Genomic DNA, 19,809 nt, shown 5'->3' with positions numbered 1-19,809 from the left:
CTTCAAATAATCGTTACTCACTACATATATATATATATATATATATATATATATATATATATTATATATATAGTGATTCTTTCCGGTATATATATTTATATTTCTAAATATATACCAGGTAATCATTTGAAATCATATTTATTATTCAACAACTATAAGTCCCATTGTATTTTTGTTGGCAAGCATATACAACACCATTCTTAAACTTAAAAAGCTTTTTAAGTTTATTTTCAAAGGGGTGGAACCCACCCGCTCCAATACACCTACCCCATCTCAAAAATCTTAAACTGTCTGACCCGAGACCAGTGTGAGCGATCATAGGCTTATAACCTATGATATTGCTTACGGAGGCAGTCTACGAGCACTAGATTGAGGTCGCTACAACCTAACGGCCCTGGATTGACGCAGGCTGAGGCGTGTATGCGATACTGCCTTACAGGGATTGCAGTGGCGCATGGAATGTAAGGAGGAGGTGGAATTGATGGCGGAGCAAATCGGCCGAGCCATCAAGAATGGCTGTGATGTGGTCCTACGGCTGCCTAGGCCAATGGATGGACCCATCATAAACAGCCAGTCCGCTGATCTTAGCGTGCCTGGAGCCGTCATGACCCCTTCTTCCGCAGGGGCGTCTGGGGAACGCAGACGGAGGCCCGGTAAGAAATGGTTGTCCTCTGACCTTACCGTGCTGCGCGCAAGAGTGAGGTTCGCGAGGCTAAGGTACCAGCGCTGCCCCCTAACGGGGACCATCGTTAACCACTTGCGCGCTGAGCATCTTTGGGCCTACCGGCGTGGCCGAAATGAATACGTTCACGCCATCAAGGAAGCCAAACTCAAGTTCTGGCAGGACTCCATGCGAGTTGCAACGCAATCCCTGGCAGCTCGCAAAGACTTGTTACAAGCCGAAGCCATTGAACGTGTTGTCCAGTGTTCGGTGCAGATTTGGAGGTCGTGACCACACATTAAAATCTGTGGCGACTTACCAGGCGTTCCTGGATACTCTGTTTCCAGATGCTCCGGAGGGTGAAGCGGAAATCGGCGTTAGGGCGGGTGAAACACCATTCCCTGGCGTTCGGACCGTGGAATCCGATGATATAGACCGAGTGGTTTCTCGAATGGCATTGAAGAAAGCACCGGGAATTGACCAACTTGACCCGGATATATTTTACCATCTGCTGTCTGTCATAAGAGAACCGCTTGGCAGACTGTTCTCGGGGTGCCTTAGCTGAGGAAAAAAGTAAAGAATCAGATAAAATTAAGAAAGATGCTGATAGAATTAGTAAAGACTTAAGGAAAAGTTTATTTGGCTATAATGTACCTAAGCCAAGATTTTTAATTATTATGAAGCAGAATGGAAACTTTCAAAAGGTTAGTCCATTCTTAATCGCTAGAGAGATTGCTAATTGTGCTGGTGGTCCTGTTAAAGAAATCCGGAAGACTTTTAATGGACTGCACGTCGAAACTATCAACGACAGTCAAAGCCAGAAAGTCTGCCATTGAAGAAGATCGGTGTATTTGCGGTGTCTGTGCAACCGCAAAGCACCATTAATACATCAAGAGGAGTTGTTGTTTGTCGCGATCTTCTAAATTGTACAAAAGAAGAAATTGTACAAGAAATGTCGAGTCAGGGAGTGACTCAGTGTCGTAGACTAACCATGAGAAGAAATGGTGAAGTTGTTCCTTCGGCCTCACATGTTTTGATATTTAATTGGCCTAACCTTCCTGAAAAGGTACCAGCTGGCATCCATCGACTTGATGTACGAGCTTTTATTCCGCAGCCTATGAGATGCTTTAAGTGTCAACGTTTCGGACACACTGCAGCTAGATGTGAAGCGCAGGAAATATGCATATGTGGAATGAAAACACATGAGGGTGATCCATGTAAAGACCCTCCAAGTTGCATTAATTGTAAAGGGCACCATAACTGCCGATCAAGGAACTGCCCAGTATATAAATTGGAAACGAACATTCAGGAAGTTAAAACGCTTCAAAAGGTTAGTTATCCTGAAGGGAGAAAATTGTTAGTCAACGAACACCGCGACCATCAACCACATACGCAGAAGCAGCTGCTGCCCCTTCCACATCTAAAATTAACGTGGAGCAGTTGCTTAACACAATGGCACCAAGTCTTGCGACAATGATAGAAAGAATCATTGATTCAAAGATTGAATCGACTCATCGGACAGAACCAACTAAACATGAGAAGGCTCATTCCCAGACTAACATCGTTGATATAAGAAACGTACCAGCGCAGAATAAAAAACTAGCAAAACCTTTTTTTTTTTTTTTTTTTTTTTTTTTTCTCTCAGCTCCCCTGGGCCGGACCGACTTGTTGGTATTACGCCGCCCAGGGGAGTGTCTTTAAACTCAAATAGGCCTCCCCACCTACCGGCTATATACCGGCAAGGCAGGTCGGCCTACCGGTTAGCTCTTTTTGAGAGTTCTTTATCAATATTGGCCCCTTGGGGACCCAAAAGGGCAATACTAATACACCACGCCAGACCCAGTTCGCCGCGACGCGGTACCGGGTCCCTTCAGTATTCAGTGTGCTCTTGCCTGACTGTTACCCGTGGAGTCCTTGGTGGCTCATCAGTGCCAACACACCGCAGCATGCTGGACCTCACCAGCAAGGCTGTCCACCCAGTCCTATTCTAGCCAACACCTTGTCTTCTCTCATCGGAGTATTTCTGTAGAACAACTTGTCTAACAAAACTAGCAAAATTATTCCAGTTTGACTCGCTTCTTAGCATGTAGTCTATTGTTGTCTCTGGAGTTATACCTGTGAGTGCCTTACTATGTCTAAGTGTGTCCCACCTATTGCACTCAAAAAAGGTGTGCTCAGCATCATCTATCTCGTTGCAGTAGTTGCAAATTGGTTCTTCTCTCTTGCCTATTTTGTGCAGGTTATTGAAGGAACCATGTCCTGTAAAAAACTGCGATAGGTGATGATCAACCTCACCAAATCTTCTCGACAACCATGGCTTGATGTTGGAGATGAGGGTTCTCGTCCATCGACCCACAGCTTCCTGCGACCATCTTTCATGCCAGATATTATAAACGGCATCCCTGACCTCTTGTTCTGGCTTGCCTTGTGCCCTCTCCACCCTCTTTTTTACGATTAGGTCAATAGGAGGTGTACCCGATAACACGCACAGGGCGGCATAGGACACTGTCCTGTATGCGGACACAACACCTAGGAGCACACACCTGTGCGTCCTCGCCAGTCTCTCTTTGTTGCGCCTGATGGCGATAGAGCGCCACCAGGCCGGAACGGCATACATGAGCGAAGACACGACGGTGGTCGCCAGTAAACGGCGCTTTGAGGCCCGAGGGGCATTCTGCGATGACATAATGATGTTTAGACTTTTTATCATCCTTTCTGCCTTGTTGCATAGATTGACTATGTGCTCGGTGTATCTACCGTTTTTCTGGAGGATAACTCCTAAGTACTTGATGTTATTCGCTTCTTCTATAGCATGACCGTTGATGGAAATATTGAACGGTTCTAGCACTCTTCTACCCGTAAAGGCAATACACCGGCATTTTTCCGTAGACAGTTGCAGACCCCTGGACCTCAACCACTCCTGTATAATGTCGATGGCCGCATACACCCTCTCCCGCACCTCCAAGACCGTCCTTCCCTCTACGAGGACTGCAAGGTCATCTGCATAAGCCAGCACCTGAACGCCGACAGGAAACTCCTTCTGAAGGAGTTCATCTATAATCACCAGCCACAACAACGGCCCCAAAACAGAGCCCTGCGGAACTCCACTTGCATTTGAAAATGTACTGTTTCTTCCTGTGCTTCCACCAGACATCCTCTGTTGGACAAGTAACATTCAATTTGCCTACGCAGGTACGGGCTGAGGCCCCTAGCCGCAATTGCGTCATTAATATGACCCCAACCAATAGCCCCGAACGCGTTTTTTATGTCTAGTGATAACATCAGTGGAATTCTCCTGGTTCGCCAAGTGCCTCTCTTCACCTCGTCGGCCCATCCCGAAATTCGGCAGATAGCCTGCACGGTGGATCGCCCCCGCATAAACCCGTACTGGTTAGGACTGATTCCGGCTCCCTCTTCTAGTTCTTTGATGATGCGGCGAGCCAGCATCTTTTCTACTAGCTTCCCCATCATGTTAAGGAGGCTCAGGGGTCTATAGGTTATATCTTCCTCCGAAGAGGTGCCTTTAGGTAGGAATACCACTCTGGCCTCCTTCCAGCAGTCGGGGAAGTCTCCGTTCTCCATGCCATGGCTGGCAATCTCGAGCATCTCCCAGGGAGCCTTCTGAACCAGCCCCTTGATCACTGCCGCGGGAATCTTATCCGGGCCAGGGCTCTTTTTGGTTGCCAAACTCCTCGCCGCAAGTTGCAGCTCTTCCATGGTGAATCTTCTATTGTCGCAAGGTGTGGATCTCACGATATCAGGCACTGTATGCGGGAACAACCTGGCTACCTCCCTTGCAACACTGGTCTTATTGAGGATAGGCATACGTCTCCCGAACTTTTTGGTCACAATACGATATGCCTGGCTCCAGGGATTGCTGTCAAGCTCTTCGCAGAGCCTGATCCAGCAATCCTTTTTACGTCTCTTAATAGCCTTATTGAGCGTTCTTCTTGCCTCGAGGTATCTATTGGCTATTTCCTGGTACCCTTCTCTGTTATTTCTAAGAATACGTTGTTTCCTTCTCCTAAGGGACTGGAGCTCTTGTCTCATTGCTTCAATTTCAGCAGTCCACCAATATACGGAGCGCCTCCTTGTATTGTTAGCTGCCATTCTGTCCATTTCCTGCTTTATTATATTAGATAAAGCCTCAGGTGATTGTTGATGTCTATCAGACAGTCTACTTGCAGTCCTGTTGACGATTTGCTCTATTTGTACTGATGAGAATCTCGGTGGGGGGGAGTGCACTTCACGCCTGAAATCTACGTCTTTCAGATCCAAGATAGTGGCGCGGTGATCGCTCGCTATATTTTCTGAGAGAACCATCCACTGGTACTGATTCCTCCTCCACCTACAGTCCAGAATGGTGAGGTCAAGCACCGACCGATGACCTCTCGCTACGTACGTGGGCGTATCGTCATTAATGCAGATGCAGCCGGCAGTTTCCAGGAGATCGGTCCCCTCCTGTTGGTGTGTCGACAAAACAAAAGCAAAAGCAAAACCTGCGATCATAACACAACCACTTGACGTAATAAATAAAATTTCGAATTTATCTGGAAAAGAGAAAAAGATCACTCCGTCGTCTAGTCACAAGGCTAAGGAAATTGTGACGAGAGTACAGGAAATATCTGAGTCTACAGAAATGGAGGTGCAAGTCATTATTGAGAAAGCACCAGACACAGACGATATAAAACCTGTACCAATAGAGCCTCTAAAAGCTTAAAGAACAGCTTCGGTGAGAGCGTCTATTTCAGCTGGACCTAGCACTCCCTTAGAGATCGAATCCAGCTCATCAGCCGCCGAAAGTGTATCGCTTGCTAGTTTAGATTCCATAGCAACGATGCTAACAGAACCAACGAAGCTTTCATCACCTGATGGAAGCCGGAGAACATCATTGGTATCAGAAAAAAAAGAAAACGCCATGTCCGAGGCCTCAGACATACTATCATCAGAAGTTGAGGTCGTACGAAGAATGGAAAAGCGGCGCAAGAAAGGATGGCCGAAAGGAAAGCCTAGGCGCTAAAAATTAGGTTTCGAAAGTGAAATAGAAATCGGAAATTATGAACCTTTTTTTATTTTATTTTTTATTTTTATTTTTTTAAGTGGGACGGACGGGGCTAATGACAAAAGTAGTAGATGCCCCTAAAAACCTCAAAAAAAAAAAAAAAAAAATAGTAATCACCACGTCCGGAACACAATACCTACGTTCCACGTCCAGGGCGGCAACACCTGTACTTACGTACAATACATATAGCTGGCTAACGGGGTTCCGAGTAAATTCCTCGGATATGCTTTTCTTTTGACCTGCTTCCACCTTCAGATCACCACATGGATTGAATTTTTCGGCCACCTGCAGGATATGAACAGCTAAATGATTTGGAAATGGACTCACACCATATCTAGAGCTGGTGATGTGGCGGCCGGGGTCAATGTTATTGCAGGTGTATCGGAGACTCTTCCGTTGTCCACATACCCCCTGCGATGGCAAGCATGTAACAATGGTGCCCATGTATATCGGTGCATGGAAGCTCTGAAAGCTTCAGTAAGTAGGAGCTTGGAGTCAGTGCAGAGATTGCCCATCCGCTCTCTGCCAGACATATGCCGGTTCCACTGAAGTACCGGATCGGACCTCCTAGGTTAGTAGCCCTGGAGTGGGGGTGTACCCCAGCGGCTAGCCTTGCTACAGAAGGGATCAACGCACATGAATATTCTTGAACAACAACCAAACTTGTCAGAGGGTTCACGAAAGCACCCTCGTTTAGAACCAGCCGTTTCGACTGAGGCGAAACGGAGAAAGAGTGCAGAATCTCGTCGTATTGAGGTTGAGGCAAGAAAGAACTTGCAAAAAGCTTTTTTCAAGAGCAACGTACCGAAACCTAAATACTTAGTGATTACAAAGGAAAATGGTAATTTCTCGAGGGTGAGTCCCTTTCTCATTGCTCGGGAAATAAATAAATGTGCTGGAGGCTCTGTTAAGGAAATTAGAAAAACCTTCACTGGACTTCATGTGAAGACTGTAAATGATACTCAAGCTCAGAAGATCCAAGAGCTGAAAAAAATTGGAGAATTGGCTTTACGCGTCGATCCGCATGGCACGCTCAACACCTCAAGGGGTGTTGTGGTCTGTCGGGATCTTTTAAACTGTTCGGAGCAAGAAATTGTTGAATAATTAGCATCACAAGGAGTAATAGAGTGTCGCCGATTAAACATGAGAAGGAATGGCGAGGTCCTATCCTCAGCCTCTCATGTTCTCACATTTAACCGGCCTACTTTGCCGGAGAAGGTAAGAGCGGGAATATATCGATTGGATGTGCAGGCATTTGTCCCGCTGCCAGTGAGATGCTTCAAGTGCCAACACTTTGGCCACACCACTGTTAGATGTGAAAGACCGCAAATATGCGTGTGTGGCGATGAGGTACATGAAGGAGAGCCGTGTAAGGGAGTCTCTTACATGTATCAATTGCAAGGGACAGCATTCATGTAGATCCCGGAATTGTCCTGTCTACAAAGACGAGATAGCTGTGCAGGAAGTTAAAACCCTGCAGAAAGTCAGCTACCTCGAAGCTAAAAAGATAGTAAACGCCCGCAAACCTAGAGCAACAACAACTTATGCTCAGGCTGCGGCTGCTGTTCCTGTTCCTGCTCCAGTTGCTGTTGATGAAAGTTAGCTCATCAGCAAACTTGCACCGACTTTGGCTAACATGATTGAAAGGATCATTGAAAACAAGATGAAGCCTTTCAGCAGTAAAGAAGCTGTTAAGCCAAAGATAGTATTACAGCCTGCTGAAGATAGCCTGCTAAGAATAAAGTCTGTTGAAATTCAAATTCTACTTCTATTAAAGTTTCTTTAGTTACATCCCTACATGCTCTTACAATTTTATTTTCAACTTTTTTATGTTAGTATGAATTTCTTTATTAATTATTGATTTTAAATGACCTCACAAAAAAAATTCCAGTGGCTGGCAAGATCAGATCTTGCCAGCCACTCAACTGTTCCTCTTCCACCTAACCAATGCCCAGGAAACATTTGGTCCAATCACTGTCAAATGGGAAGTGAACAGTGAGCAAGTGCTCCATCTTGCTGAAAGTGAAACATGTCTTCATTAAGTAACATGTTTCAATTGTCATCAAACTGATTTTCTAAAGCTGGACTATTAGTGGTGGAATAACTTCATCCAACAACTGCAAATACTTTTCACCTGTCAAATTCCCATCTATAAATACTGAACCTATTATGTTATCACCATGAATCCCACCCTACACATTTATTTTTTCACGATGCTGCATGTTTCCAACATTAAAAACATGAGTATTTACATCCCTCCAGTATCGGTAGTTATGTTTATTAACAAAGCCATTTAAAAAAAGGTGAATTTATCAGAAAAACAAATATTTTTGGTAAACATTGGATTGGCATCAATTAATTGAATCATTTCTTCACAGAATTCAATCCGCATCCACAGAATTCAGTCAGCATCATCCTCATTCAGTTCTTGATGCAGTTGAATTTTATACAGAAAAAATTTATTCAATTTTAATTTAACAAAAACAGAACCGTAAAAAACCATAGTTTCACAGGATATTTTACAAATTGAGCTCAGAGGATTTCCACTACATGTTTGCTACTACATTTCCCAAGATTTCAACCAAAGTTAATTCATCTAAAACCTTTTGTCCTGCACGTTTCTTATTCATAATAGATCCCGTTTCTTAGAATTTTTGTTCCAAGTTTTACAATGTAAAAATGTAAAACATTTTTATTTGGATACCGTTCATTAAACGCTTGGGCAGTTCTTCTAGCACATTTATTTTGTTCTCTGTCCGTAAAAATTAGTTCAGTACTTTCTTTCAGATTGTAAGTCATTTTAGTAAGACAAATTTACTGAAGACAAAAAGTGAAGGGCCTAATGGTAGAACAATAACACAAACCAAATGCCAATTTTAACTAAAGAACACAACAATTTAAATAAAATATGATGATGAAATAAATACAATAAATACTTTTTGCCACTAATTATACACAATATAAAAGAAAACAATTTGCAAAAATCTACCATAGAAACTAAGATCTCAATAATTGGCAGAAAATTATAACCTGTTATACCAAGGTAATCAATTTTTCAACGTGTTACCAGCAAAGAAGTAGGTACCTTTTTATTGGTTTTTCACAAGTTTAACAGATGTTGTAATGCTGTGTTTACTGGTACATTTGTTTAATGCTGGAGAAACCTAAAATCCATATTTTTAACAAGAACTGATGGTTTCAGACCTAATGCTTTGGATTAGTAACACTGTATTCCAACATTTTTTTTTTTCCCTACTCTCCCCGACCGGATATCCATTTAAGTATACTCAGTCGGGAAGAGTGTCCTTCTACTCAAAGGAGGCGTCCCCCACCCACCGGCTTTACATCCGGCATGGCAGGTTGGCCCCCCGGTCTTGGATCTTTTGTTTTATTTTTGCCTGCCTGTAATTCCCCGCGTTAGGGCCAAGGTCCGGCGATGCCGTCCCCCAGCCCCTCCGCAGGGAACCGGGTCTCGGTCTTTACGCCTATGCCTCTAACCGACGGTACCCCCCCCATAAAGCGCCTAGACGCCCGCAGGGAGAAACACCGTCAGTCGGGACTCGGTCTTTTCTTTTATTCCCATCTCCCCTGGAGTTCTCCCCCTTTGCAGGAACCCGCATACCAAGGCATACGGGCCCTCCACGGAGAGACTGTCCACCCTTCTCTACTTAACTTAATCACAGTCTACCGCCCTCTTCTTCCTTAGCTCTCAGGATCTCTCCAGCAAACCTTCTGAACCAGTCCCAGTTCTCTTGATTTTGAACCATCCAATTAATTAGATTAACCGGTGTTAATCGAATTGTTATAATTACCCTCCTGTTTTCGGCTCATCTAGGACATACAAATATAGTGTGCTCGGCATTATCTGTTTACTCACAATAAACACATTGTGGTGTGTCCCTTTTTCCAAATCTGGCTAGGTACTGCCCGAAAGATCCATGCCCTGATAATAACTGTGTCATACAGAAGTCAACGTTTCCGCGCCTATTTCCATACCACCTACCTATATCAGGGTTTAGTCTTCTAGTCCAATCCCCGACTCTTGAGCGTGACCACTCCAACTGCCATTCTTGCTCCAATAGAGCCGCTATCTCGTCTTGTGGGAGTCCCGCATATCTAAGCATCCTGCTTTTAATCTGCAGGTCTATTGGTAGAACCTCTGTTATTACGCAAAGTGCGTCATAGGACACCGTTCTGTAACTAGCGGCCACCCTCAACAGTGCAAGTCTATGCGCGCTTCTCAATTTTCCTTTATTCCGTTTAATATTAATTGTATGTCCCCAAACGGGGGCCGTGTATAATATCGTAGATGTTGTTGCAGCAGTTATTAATTTCCTAGTTTCTATTTTTGGTGTTCCATGGTTCTGGAAGAGTCCTCTCAGAGCTTTGACCATTGGAGTGACCCTACTACACATCATATCGATGTGTCTGCTAAATCTCAAATTTTTATAGAGTATGATTTCCAGATATTTTGCTTCATTAACTTGCATAATTAGCTCTCCTCTGATATTCAAATTTATACCTCTAATAGGTCTTCTGCCGAAAAGGGCAATACAACTGGAATTCCCTGGGGCTATCTGTAATTGGTTTCTTTGTAACCACTCATCTATAATTCCTAATGCCAGATTGGCTTTGCGTTCTAAGTTATCTACATCCCTATCCTCAACGAGGATTGCTATGTCATCGGCATAGCCAATTGCAGTAACTCCTTCAGGATAATTCAGTCTGAAGACTGCATCATAAAAAATGTTCCACAAGGTTGGGCCCAGCACTGAACCTTGAGGAACACCACCAAACATCTGGAAAACTGCCTTACCCTCCAAAGTTTTGATCTCAAGAAACCTTTGATGTAGATAGTGATTAACTTGATTTATTAGATATACGCTTATTCACATCTCATGTAATGCATCAATTATAGATGACTGATCCGAACGCGTTCCTAATGTCCAGCATTATCACTAGGGGGATTTTCCTGGTCCTCCAGGTACCCCTCCTGCTATTTAAAGCCCAATTTTTAACTTTCTCTAAGGCATTTATGGTAGATCGGCCTTTTCTGAATCCATATTGTTGTGGATGTAGACAGTCCTTTTCCTCAAGCTCTGCCCTAAGCCTGCCTTCTATCAGCCTCTCAACCACATTTCCCATATTATTAATAAGAGTAATCGGCCTACATCCGTTATTTACCCCTGCCTTGGGTATAAAGACCGTCCAGGCTGCTGGAAAGCAGCCAGGAAAATTACGGTTTTGTAGACCATAACTAGCCAGATCCACAATTTCCCAGGGTATTATTCCTGCTATAGTCTTAATGATGGCCGCCGGTATGCCATCCGGCCCTGGACTTTTCCAGTTTTTCAACTTTTTAATGGCCTCCATTACCTCTTGTTCTGTGAATCTGCCACCTTCACAAACAATTGTCTCCCAATTCAGATTTTCAGGTCTAGGGAAAAGAATCCTAACTTGTCGTTCCGCTTCCTCCTTACTCAATGTTGGCACCTGTCTACCTAGCCTTTTGGTAATTATCTTAAAAGCTTTACCCCAAGGGTCAGCATCAAGTTCATTACAGAGCTCTTGCCATTTATTTCTCTTAGATTGCTTAATGAGAAAGTTGAGCTTTTCCTGGCCTGTCTATAGTCTTGGGCAGCACGTCGACTTTCTTCATCGTTATTTATTCCTTGCTCGCAACCTCTGAGCAGTTCTTTTGTGATGCTGCATGATTTTCCTTTGGTCTTCGATTTCTCTGGTCCACCAGTACACCGGGTGATATCTATTACCGGACTGCGGTATGTTAGCAATTTCCTCTTTGATTATTTCTTGAAATTTCTCCGGTTCTATGTTTTCACAGTTCCTAATCCTAATTGCCGCATTATTTGACACCTGGTGTATCTGGAAATCTGTTAATCTAGAGATAATATTATCCTGCCTTACCCGCATTGGACAATCTCTGATGTTAACCAATACGGCCTTGTGATCACTACCAGTTTCTTCGGTAAGGACAGCAAAATCAACGGTATCTGCTCTAAACCTACTATCCACAATTACCAAGTCTATTGTTGATTAGTGACCTCTTGCGCTGTATGTAGGAGCCCCATCATTTATACAGCACGCACCCGTAACCTCCAACAAGTCCTCGAGAATTCTACCTCTAGCATTTGTAGAATTGGCACCCGCTACAGTAGTTCTACAATTAAAATCTCCGAGCACTACCACTCTTTTCAGCGATCTGGTCATGATCTGCTGTAGGTTAAATATCTGGTTTTGAAAAACTCTATAGTGCAATTGGGGCTGATATATGTACCCACAATAATCGTGTCACTTAATTCAATAGCTATTATTCCGTCTTCTCTGCTGTACAAGTTATAATCCACTCTACCGAGTATCCTTCTGATGACCACAGTCCCATTCCTGTCGGGTATCCATTGACCTCTGGCAGCTGAATACACAATATAACATACACAATATAAGCCGTATTCCAACATAACCTAAAAAACACACTTTTAATCACAACTTCAATACCAGTAAACCAATTTTTATTTTATTTGTACCAAATTATTTATCATTCAAAGAGCTTTCCAATGAAGTGTCACAAGCTACATCATCTCATTTGAAAAAAAAAGTTTTCAACCCTTGAAAATTTTGAAAACAAAGGGTGGAATTTTGTGTTTGTAATTTAAAAATTATTTTAACAGTTTTAACCCACAGATTTAATATCATGTAATTTGTAGTTATTTTTGTTGGACTGAAATTTAAATCAAGTTCAACTCCAAATGGTTTTTTGCACCTACTGAATGAAGGGATGGATTTTAATTTTTTTTCTACCAAAATTCATTACTTTTTTTGGGTTGTCAATTATTGTAATTAAATGTTATCTGCCATTTAATACTTTTGAGCTGGGGTAGGTGCAGTGGAGAGGGTGGTTTCCACCCCTTTGAAAAAATCTTAAAAAGATTCCCCTTGAGAATGGTGTACATGCCTGCAAACAAAAATACAATGGGACTGGTAGTTGTTGATAGTTGTTTGACCTTTCAAATGATCACCCAGTATATATAATAAAAAACGGTAACAAAAATAACAATTATTGTAAAAGTTAAATTCAAAAACAATAATTTGCTTAGAACAAAAATGAATTTAAAATAATTAAAAATTTTTAAGTCATATTTAAAACAACTGCAATTTACAAGGGCGAAAACAACTACAATTGTGATAGACGCAAAGTACTTTTATTTTTGTTCAGTGATTGAGATACAGTAATGTTATCTCTATAATTTTTATTGTTTTAAATTATTTTTAAAAAAGTCTTCTCTAAAGAAATATAGGTCTTTTTAAAAGTGCTAAATGTTAATAATTTGAAAAAAACACAGTTAATAGTAGTAATTCATTTTAACAAAACAAAAAGCTGTTTTACAAAATGTAAGATATAATTATATAGTACAACAAAAAACAGTTTGACGCAATAATATTACAAACATACTCAAGGTTTTACAAATATTTTTTTATGCAACTAACATAAAGTAATTTGTTGGCCAGAAGAAGGATCCACTGTGATCAGACAAAGTTCAAAGCCTAATTACGCATACTAAATATAAAAAGGCAACTGTATGTCTATCACATAAATAAATCAAAAGTAGTTTCATTTTATAACATGTATACATAATGATAGTTGAAAAATATTTTATTAACTTGGCTTAGAAATTTAGTTTGCAGCTCAGCTAACACATTAAAACAAGCAGGTGAATATATAGAAACACAGAATGAGGAAAACAATTTTAAAAGTGTAATTTTCATATATTTATTACTACTAATCCAAGTGTAATCTACTGCTACTAATGTAATGTAGTGTAATCTTGTTATTACTAATCCATCAATGATTTTCTTATTCTCTTAATCATGAATTAATAAGCTTTACAAGAAAAATTATTAGGTTCGCTTTTTTTAGTTTTCTTGAAATAGAATATAGTTCCCAAGAAAACTAAGAAACGACAGAAAATCAGCTCTAGTTACATCATATGATAAATTATGCACTCTTTGACAGCCTGAATCCTCTAAGAGCCAGACAGAATGCTGCTCCATTTCTAAAACAATTATATTTCATTGTTAATTGTACAACCAGGTGCTTTAAGTATTCTTTTTTTGGAACATCAGTTATTAACAGTAAAAACTTCTATCATTTATAATCAAAATTTATATTTTTAGTCATTCAACAGACTACACTTGTCAAGCTAAATTTTCATTTACATTTCATAAAAATTTGATTATGAAATTCCAACATATTTGTCTTCAAATACAACTGCACATAATATTAAATCAAATATAATAAATATTTTCTATTTTCTGAAATAATGTAAATTAAAGTAATATTCCTGAAGAAGTTTACCTATAGATGGTCTAACAATTCCCACAGGAAGACAGTCGATGTATTCTTTTACTACATCTTCTGATATTGACTTCATTAGGCTGTAAGTTGTGTTGTTATTTAATAATCTGAAAAGAAGTTACATATGTATTTGAAGATTTAAAATAATTAACTAGAAAGTTATAATGTATAAAAAGTGATAATTACAACATACTAAATAGTGTTATGTGAAACACAGTGAACAGAATTAAGTAATTTATTATAATATCACTACAACTTATCTTTCATTTATAATTCCCACAGGGAATTATAATAATTATATAATTATAAGGGCAGAATTATATAAGAATTATATAATTCACAGGGCTCTAAGTATTAAGGAAATTGATGAATGATCAATTATTCTTTATGTTAAAGGGTGCCATCAAGCTAAGAACACACATTGAAGTCAGTTGCGTAAAGGTTCTGAATCATTTCAAAATGTAAATCTAACTATCCCATTCCACTGCCAATGTCATGTTGTTTACTCAGCAAGTATAACTTTAATTTATCTCAAAATGAAATGATGTGTTCCAACTACTGACATGTGACTAATTTATTCAGCCTTCCCTCCTTAGTGGTTAGAATTAGCCCTTATAATAGCAATCACTTGTAATGGAATTCAACCCTCACAGCCAGCTAAGGTACTAGTAATAATTTTTAAGAAATTTAAGTTTTTTTCGTATTTAAGTAGGTTACATTTGCAAGGTATACACTTTAAAGCAATGAGAAACTTTTGTGAAAAATTAATTAATACTAAATTAATTTATACTATCTGAATAAAAAGAAGATGGAGAGTGTACAAAGAGAAAATTATTAATAATTCATAACTTTTAACCTCATCTCAAAATCATCTTGCATGCATTTTCTCTTAAAAAGAATCATTTGTAACTTTGAATTTTTTCTAAAAACCAATTTCTAGCATCAGTCAGTAAAGTTTTACCAATTTAAGTAATTGTGTTTTTAGATGAATTTTAATTCACCAGAATTTCCCATTTTTTAGCCTTAAATGATCGATAGATTTATATCTTAAAAGCTTTTCTATTGTAAAAATAATTTCCATCTACTAACTGTACAAGGAAGTTAACAGACGGTGCTCTAAAATCTTAAGCAAGTAAGACTGCAAAGGAAATTTATCTACCTACAAATTTCCCATTTTTTAATCATAATTAGTTGATATTTTTAATGTTTTTTTTTTAAATGCTCTTATACTTTATGTATAATCTTATGAAGAAAACATCTACCGCCTGAAAGAGGAAGTTTGCAGTCAGTACTTTAAAATCTTTCATTATGTGAATACAAGCAATTAACGAATTTCCTGTTATTTAATCACTATGTAGTTAAATATAAATGTTTAACTGCAGTTCCCGCCAAGTAATGCCGAGCTTGGAGTAGCGACGATTACCACCCATCATAAAAACATGTTCCCACTCTTAATAATCCCCCTTACCAAATAAATGTTCTACTTTTTAACAAATGAATGCAACAATTTTGAAATGAAATAATCTGCTAATTCTGTACTGCACATTGTAAAATTTATAACAGATGACAAAATATTTTCTATTACTAATTATATGCTAAATATTGCGATAGATGGTTATTACTGTAACTTTAATTACTTACTGTAAAATTAAGCCATAACTATTCGCACGTGAACGAACTACTTTAAAAAGTTTGAACCGTAAACCACAAAAAACCAGTTTACAAAATATTGTATCGTGCATTAATTTAACAAAATACACGATACACGCCATAAGAATCGTACCGAGACGGAGAACCACAGAATTGAACTTTATATACGAGGGAAACCAAAAGAGAAACAAAAATAGAATAAAAATAATTGTTTTATGTTTTAAACATGATGTCACTTTTTTTAATACTGTGGACACACAAAAATATGTTGCTTAGTAAGCAATAGTTGTATCATGTTTATGCTACTAAGAGATGACTAATCATTGAGTACCATTGTTTCACATAACATGCATATCATGTTTATGTTGCTAAGAGATAACTAATCATGGTGTACTTGTGTTTCACAGAACAATAGTATAGCAGTGACGTGCGGACTGATCATCCAAGCTCGCCGTTACACGGCGTTCATATCTACATGTATAAAAAAAATAAGACACCTGTTTTTAAAGTGAACTCACTTCTGAAATAAAAACAAAACTGAAAGATATCAACAAACTTTATTATTTATGCATAAATACTATTTTTATTTACCACTTTTTTACATACGAGTTAACTTCAACACATTTTTCGTAGGGTTTCTTCTTCATTCACCTTCTTCCCTCTTCCAGAAATACGTCGCCAGTGATTCAAACTAATAAGTAACTCACTTTTTAATTCTCATCATCGTGAAAGTTTGGTGATGCAAGCTAACGTGAAGTAAAAGAAAATAATCGCCGAATATTAAGTCACGATTGATTTTTTTAAACGAAATTTTTCCAGTTACTGTACCTCACTGTCTGATTTGCGTGTGTGGCCGGATATTATCATACAAAAATAAAATCCCGCGGTATAGCATCTCACGTCGTTTGCTTTTTCGTGTAGCTCTTCTAAGGTTTTTAACGTTTCGCAGAACTTATCTGCATTCACAATAGTTCCGCAATCACCTAATTCGACGTGGAAGACATCATTTTTATCCCTGAAAACAGTAGCCTAAACTTCTTTATGGGACGTTTTTGTTAACGAATTTCTTCGGTCGAGGATGAATGCCACCATCACATTGGCTGCTGCTTTGCCTCGACATTTCAATAAGAAATCCAGACTTCAATATAATCAAGCAACTCATCAACTGAAGCCGGCGCCACGGAAGTCGGCGCCTCCGTGGCGCGAGTGGTAGCGTCTCGGCCTTTCATCCGGAGGGCGCGAGTTCGAATCCCGGTATGCAAGGCATTTTCACGCACGCTAAAAATCATTCACTTCATCCTCTAAAGAATTCCTAACGGTGGATCCGGAGGTTAAAAAAAAAATTAAAAAACTTGTCAATTTATTTTCGTAACGCCGAACAATTCAGGGCTGAAGTAAGACTTTTATAGAATTTTATTTTTTTAACTTTTTATAAATACTTAATTCTGATCTTTATCCGCAAACTGAAAGTACGTTCATAGAGTGCAATACGAACTCTAAGATATTACATCTTATGTTGCATTTATCGTAGTCTTATTTTACAATTTCATTGAGAAATATTGTATTTGTTGCACAAAAACAGCCAAAAATTATTGTGTAGTAAGAATAAAACATTGCAAACTTTAAATAATACACTTTTAATTACGTTTGAAAAACATAACTGATTTATCCATCAATTTATTTATATTTTATTTTTTGGAATTGCTTTTTTTATTAGAATCATAAAACTTCTGAATTTAGGAAATAAATTAATTAAATTTGCAAGGCATATACAGTGGTTAAAAAAAAATTAATATATAATTTTACAAGAACAGAAACATAAATCTTTTCCCAATGCAATGAAGGAACTATTAATAATGTCAGCTGTTAGGCCTTCATAGGCCATCTTAATATCGGTCGTCATTCTCTGACTTTATCACATGATTTTCGTACCGATCCAGCCATCAGTTGTTCCCTTTAAGGGCAATTTCAATGAGTTGTAAAAGCGCATCCGATGACGAACCCTCGTTTACATTATTGCTTCGTATCATAATTTCATTTTCATCCAGATTAAATCGATTGTTTAGATTGTACACACAGTGGTGATCAAATAGTTGTACGTTAAGTTTTTAAATGGAATCCGTTTTGCTCTTATCTTTTGGTTTTCCGTGCTTCTAAGAGAAAAAAAGCTTCTGTTTGAGCATTCCTTTATCAGACGCAATGCCACTGTCACATTTCTTCTTTCACCGCGTACACTTACAAGGCTTCTTGTTTATCTGTATGCAATGATAAGAAACGTTGACAATTATGACCACTGATCCTTTTACAAAATTTTTTATAAGTTTTTCTCGTATCCTTTTTAATCTTTAGTGTCAATTTCTTTCTTTCTTTTATTTCTTTATTTTTTTAGTGTCAAAATTGACGTCATCCGTTTGGTCGGGATACACTTCGAAAATCAAACCGGCTTTAAATACAAGCTTAGCACTTTTATGGACCCATTCCTTCGCCCAACATCCAATATTTTGGTTGAACACTATAATCATAATTTTTTCCACCCTTTTTCAAACGCTAAATCACTATCTATCCCAGTTTAATCTAAATACATTACTTTTTTATTTCCCTTACAAAACTGCTTTGTCTGCGTTAGATGTCTGTGCCGCGATAACAATTTCTAGTTTTACAATTAGTATCTTTTTTTTTTACTTGGAATTTATTCCATTTAAACCACATTTTCTTAATTAATTTTAATAATGAAATATTGCCTCACAGGAAACTATTTTGTTCTTCACAATATGTAAACGTTTTGCCAGGCTAGGGATTTTCTTTTGAACTGTGTAAAACTCCTGAATTGTTCATCCACTTTCGCCACAATGTGCTGTTGTTTTGTTTTTCTTTATTTTCTCTGCAGATCTTCTTAACTCTTGATACAGAAATGTTGGAATAATGTGTTGTCTTTTTAACAGGATGTAGACATGCTCTTTTTTCAATTCTTCATCACATTGTTTAATAACTGGCACAATGATTCATGCCCATTAGAATGAATTACTTTGTTAATTTTTTGAAAAGATATGTTAATATTAAAATAAGAACCAAAATTAAAGTTTAAACCATATTGTAGTAACTACTGTGCGGAAAAATTGTGAATAATAAACTAATTTTAAATTATAAAATAAATACATATATATTCATCTAAAATTAATAATGAAGTGAAATTAAGCTAGCATTAATGCACAAATCAGTACACCATTTCAAATAACTAAATAATAAACACTGCTGCATCGCTGAAGACTAATGTTTTCAGGATGTGAGTGAGATATCTAAATTATTACTAACTCTAAGCTAAGAGTTAACAAAGTTGTATTCCCTTCACCACTGGTAGGGTTCAAGAATCGGTGCAGGTATAGTGTAAGTTTTCTATCAATTATTTTTACCAAATCAATGTTTTCATCCAGATCTAGCTGAACAGTTTATAGCTCAATTTGGATTCCTCCTCACACATCACACAAATGGAAAACTCTAGTCCATCTTTAGATGGACAAGAGTTTTGCCTAGGGGTAGATCAAGCCAATTCTCAGGTGAATCTTTAGTGTCTAAAATAAAAGCAATTTTTTGCAGCATTGACTATTTCACAATCCTATATATCTTCCGTTTTCAGTACCATCCCTTTTCAATCTCCATAATATCTTCTTAAGTGGATTCTTCTGTGGGTTTTGTTTGGATGTTCTCAAGAATCATATTAAGGGTATAAGGGCCTATGAAGTTATTATGCCTTTGTGGAAAGTGTGGCTGTTTTCTCCTCAAATAGAAGGGATAGGCAATGAGGCAGAAAATACCCAGACAAAATAACTGAAAGAAAAGAAGAGTAATGTTTATCATTTTCTACTCTTTGATTTTTTTTAAGTATATTTTTAAATCATAATAGTTTGATTCTATGATCTGCTGATATCTATCAGTTGGTATTCTCAATATAGGCAGTTCAAGGAATCGTTTTTTATGAGAAATCTTTTACCTGAAATATACATACTCTACTTTCCAATGAAATAGATCACTTGTCAGAAAACATCTTTTCTCTTTTTAAACATCCAT

The 19,809-nt window shown here is 38.5% G+C and overlaps 1 protein-coding gene across 5 annotated transcripts in view; it reads right to left on the bottom strand.

The window, feature by feature from the left end:
* Nucleotides 1-19,809, bottom strand: part of LOC142327935 (immediate early response 3-interacting protein 1-like) — a 119,630-nt gene that overhangs the window by 28,548 nt on the left and 71,273 nt on the right. For all 5 annotated transcript variants that reach the window (XM_075371337.1, XM_075371348.1, XM_075371329.1 and 2 more), the window contains one exon: nt 14,095-14,201. In XM_075371337.1, coding sequence (XP_075227452.1) covers nt 14,095-14,201 — 107 coding nt within the window. The remainder of the gene's footprint in view (nt 1-14,094; nt 14,202-19,809) is intronic.

The sequence above is a fragment of the Lycorma delicatula genome, chromosome 1, assembly GCF_047948215.1.
Source record: "Lycorma delicatula isolate Av1 chromosome 1, ASM4794821v1, whole genome shotgun sequence".
NCBI classification, from domain to species: Eukaryota; Metazoa; Arthropoda; class Insecta; order Hemiptera; family Fulgoridae; genus Lycorma; species Lycorma delicatula.
The sequence above is the reverse complement of the archived record's forward strand: the minus strand, read 5'-3'. Positions and strand labels throughout refer to the sequence as shown.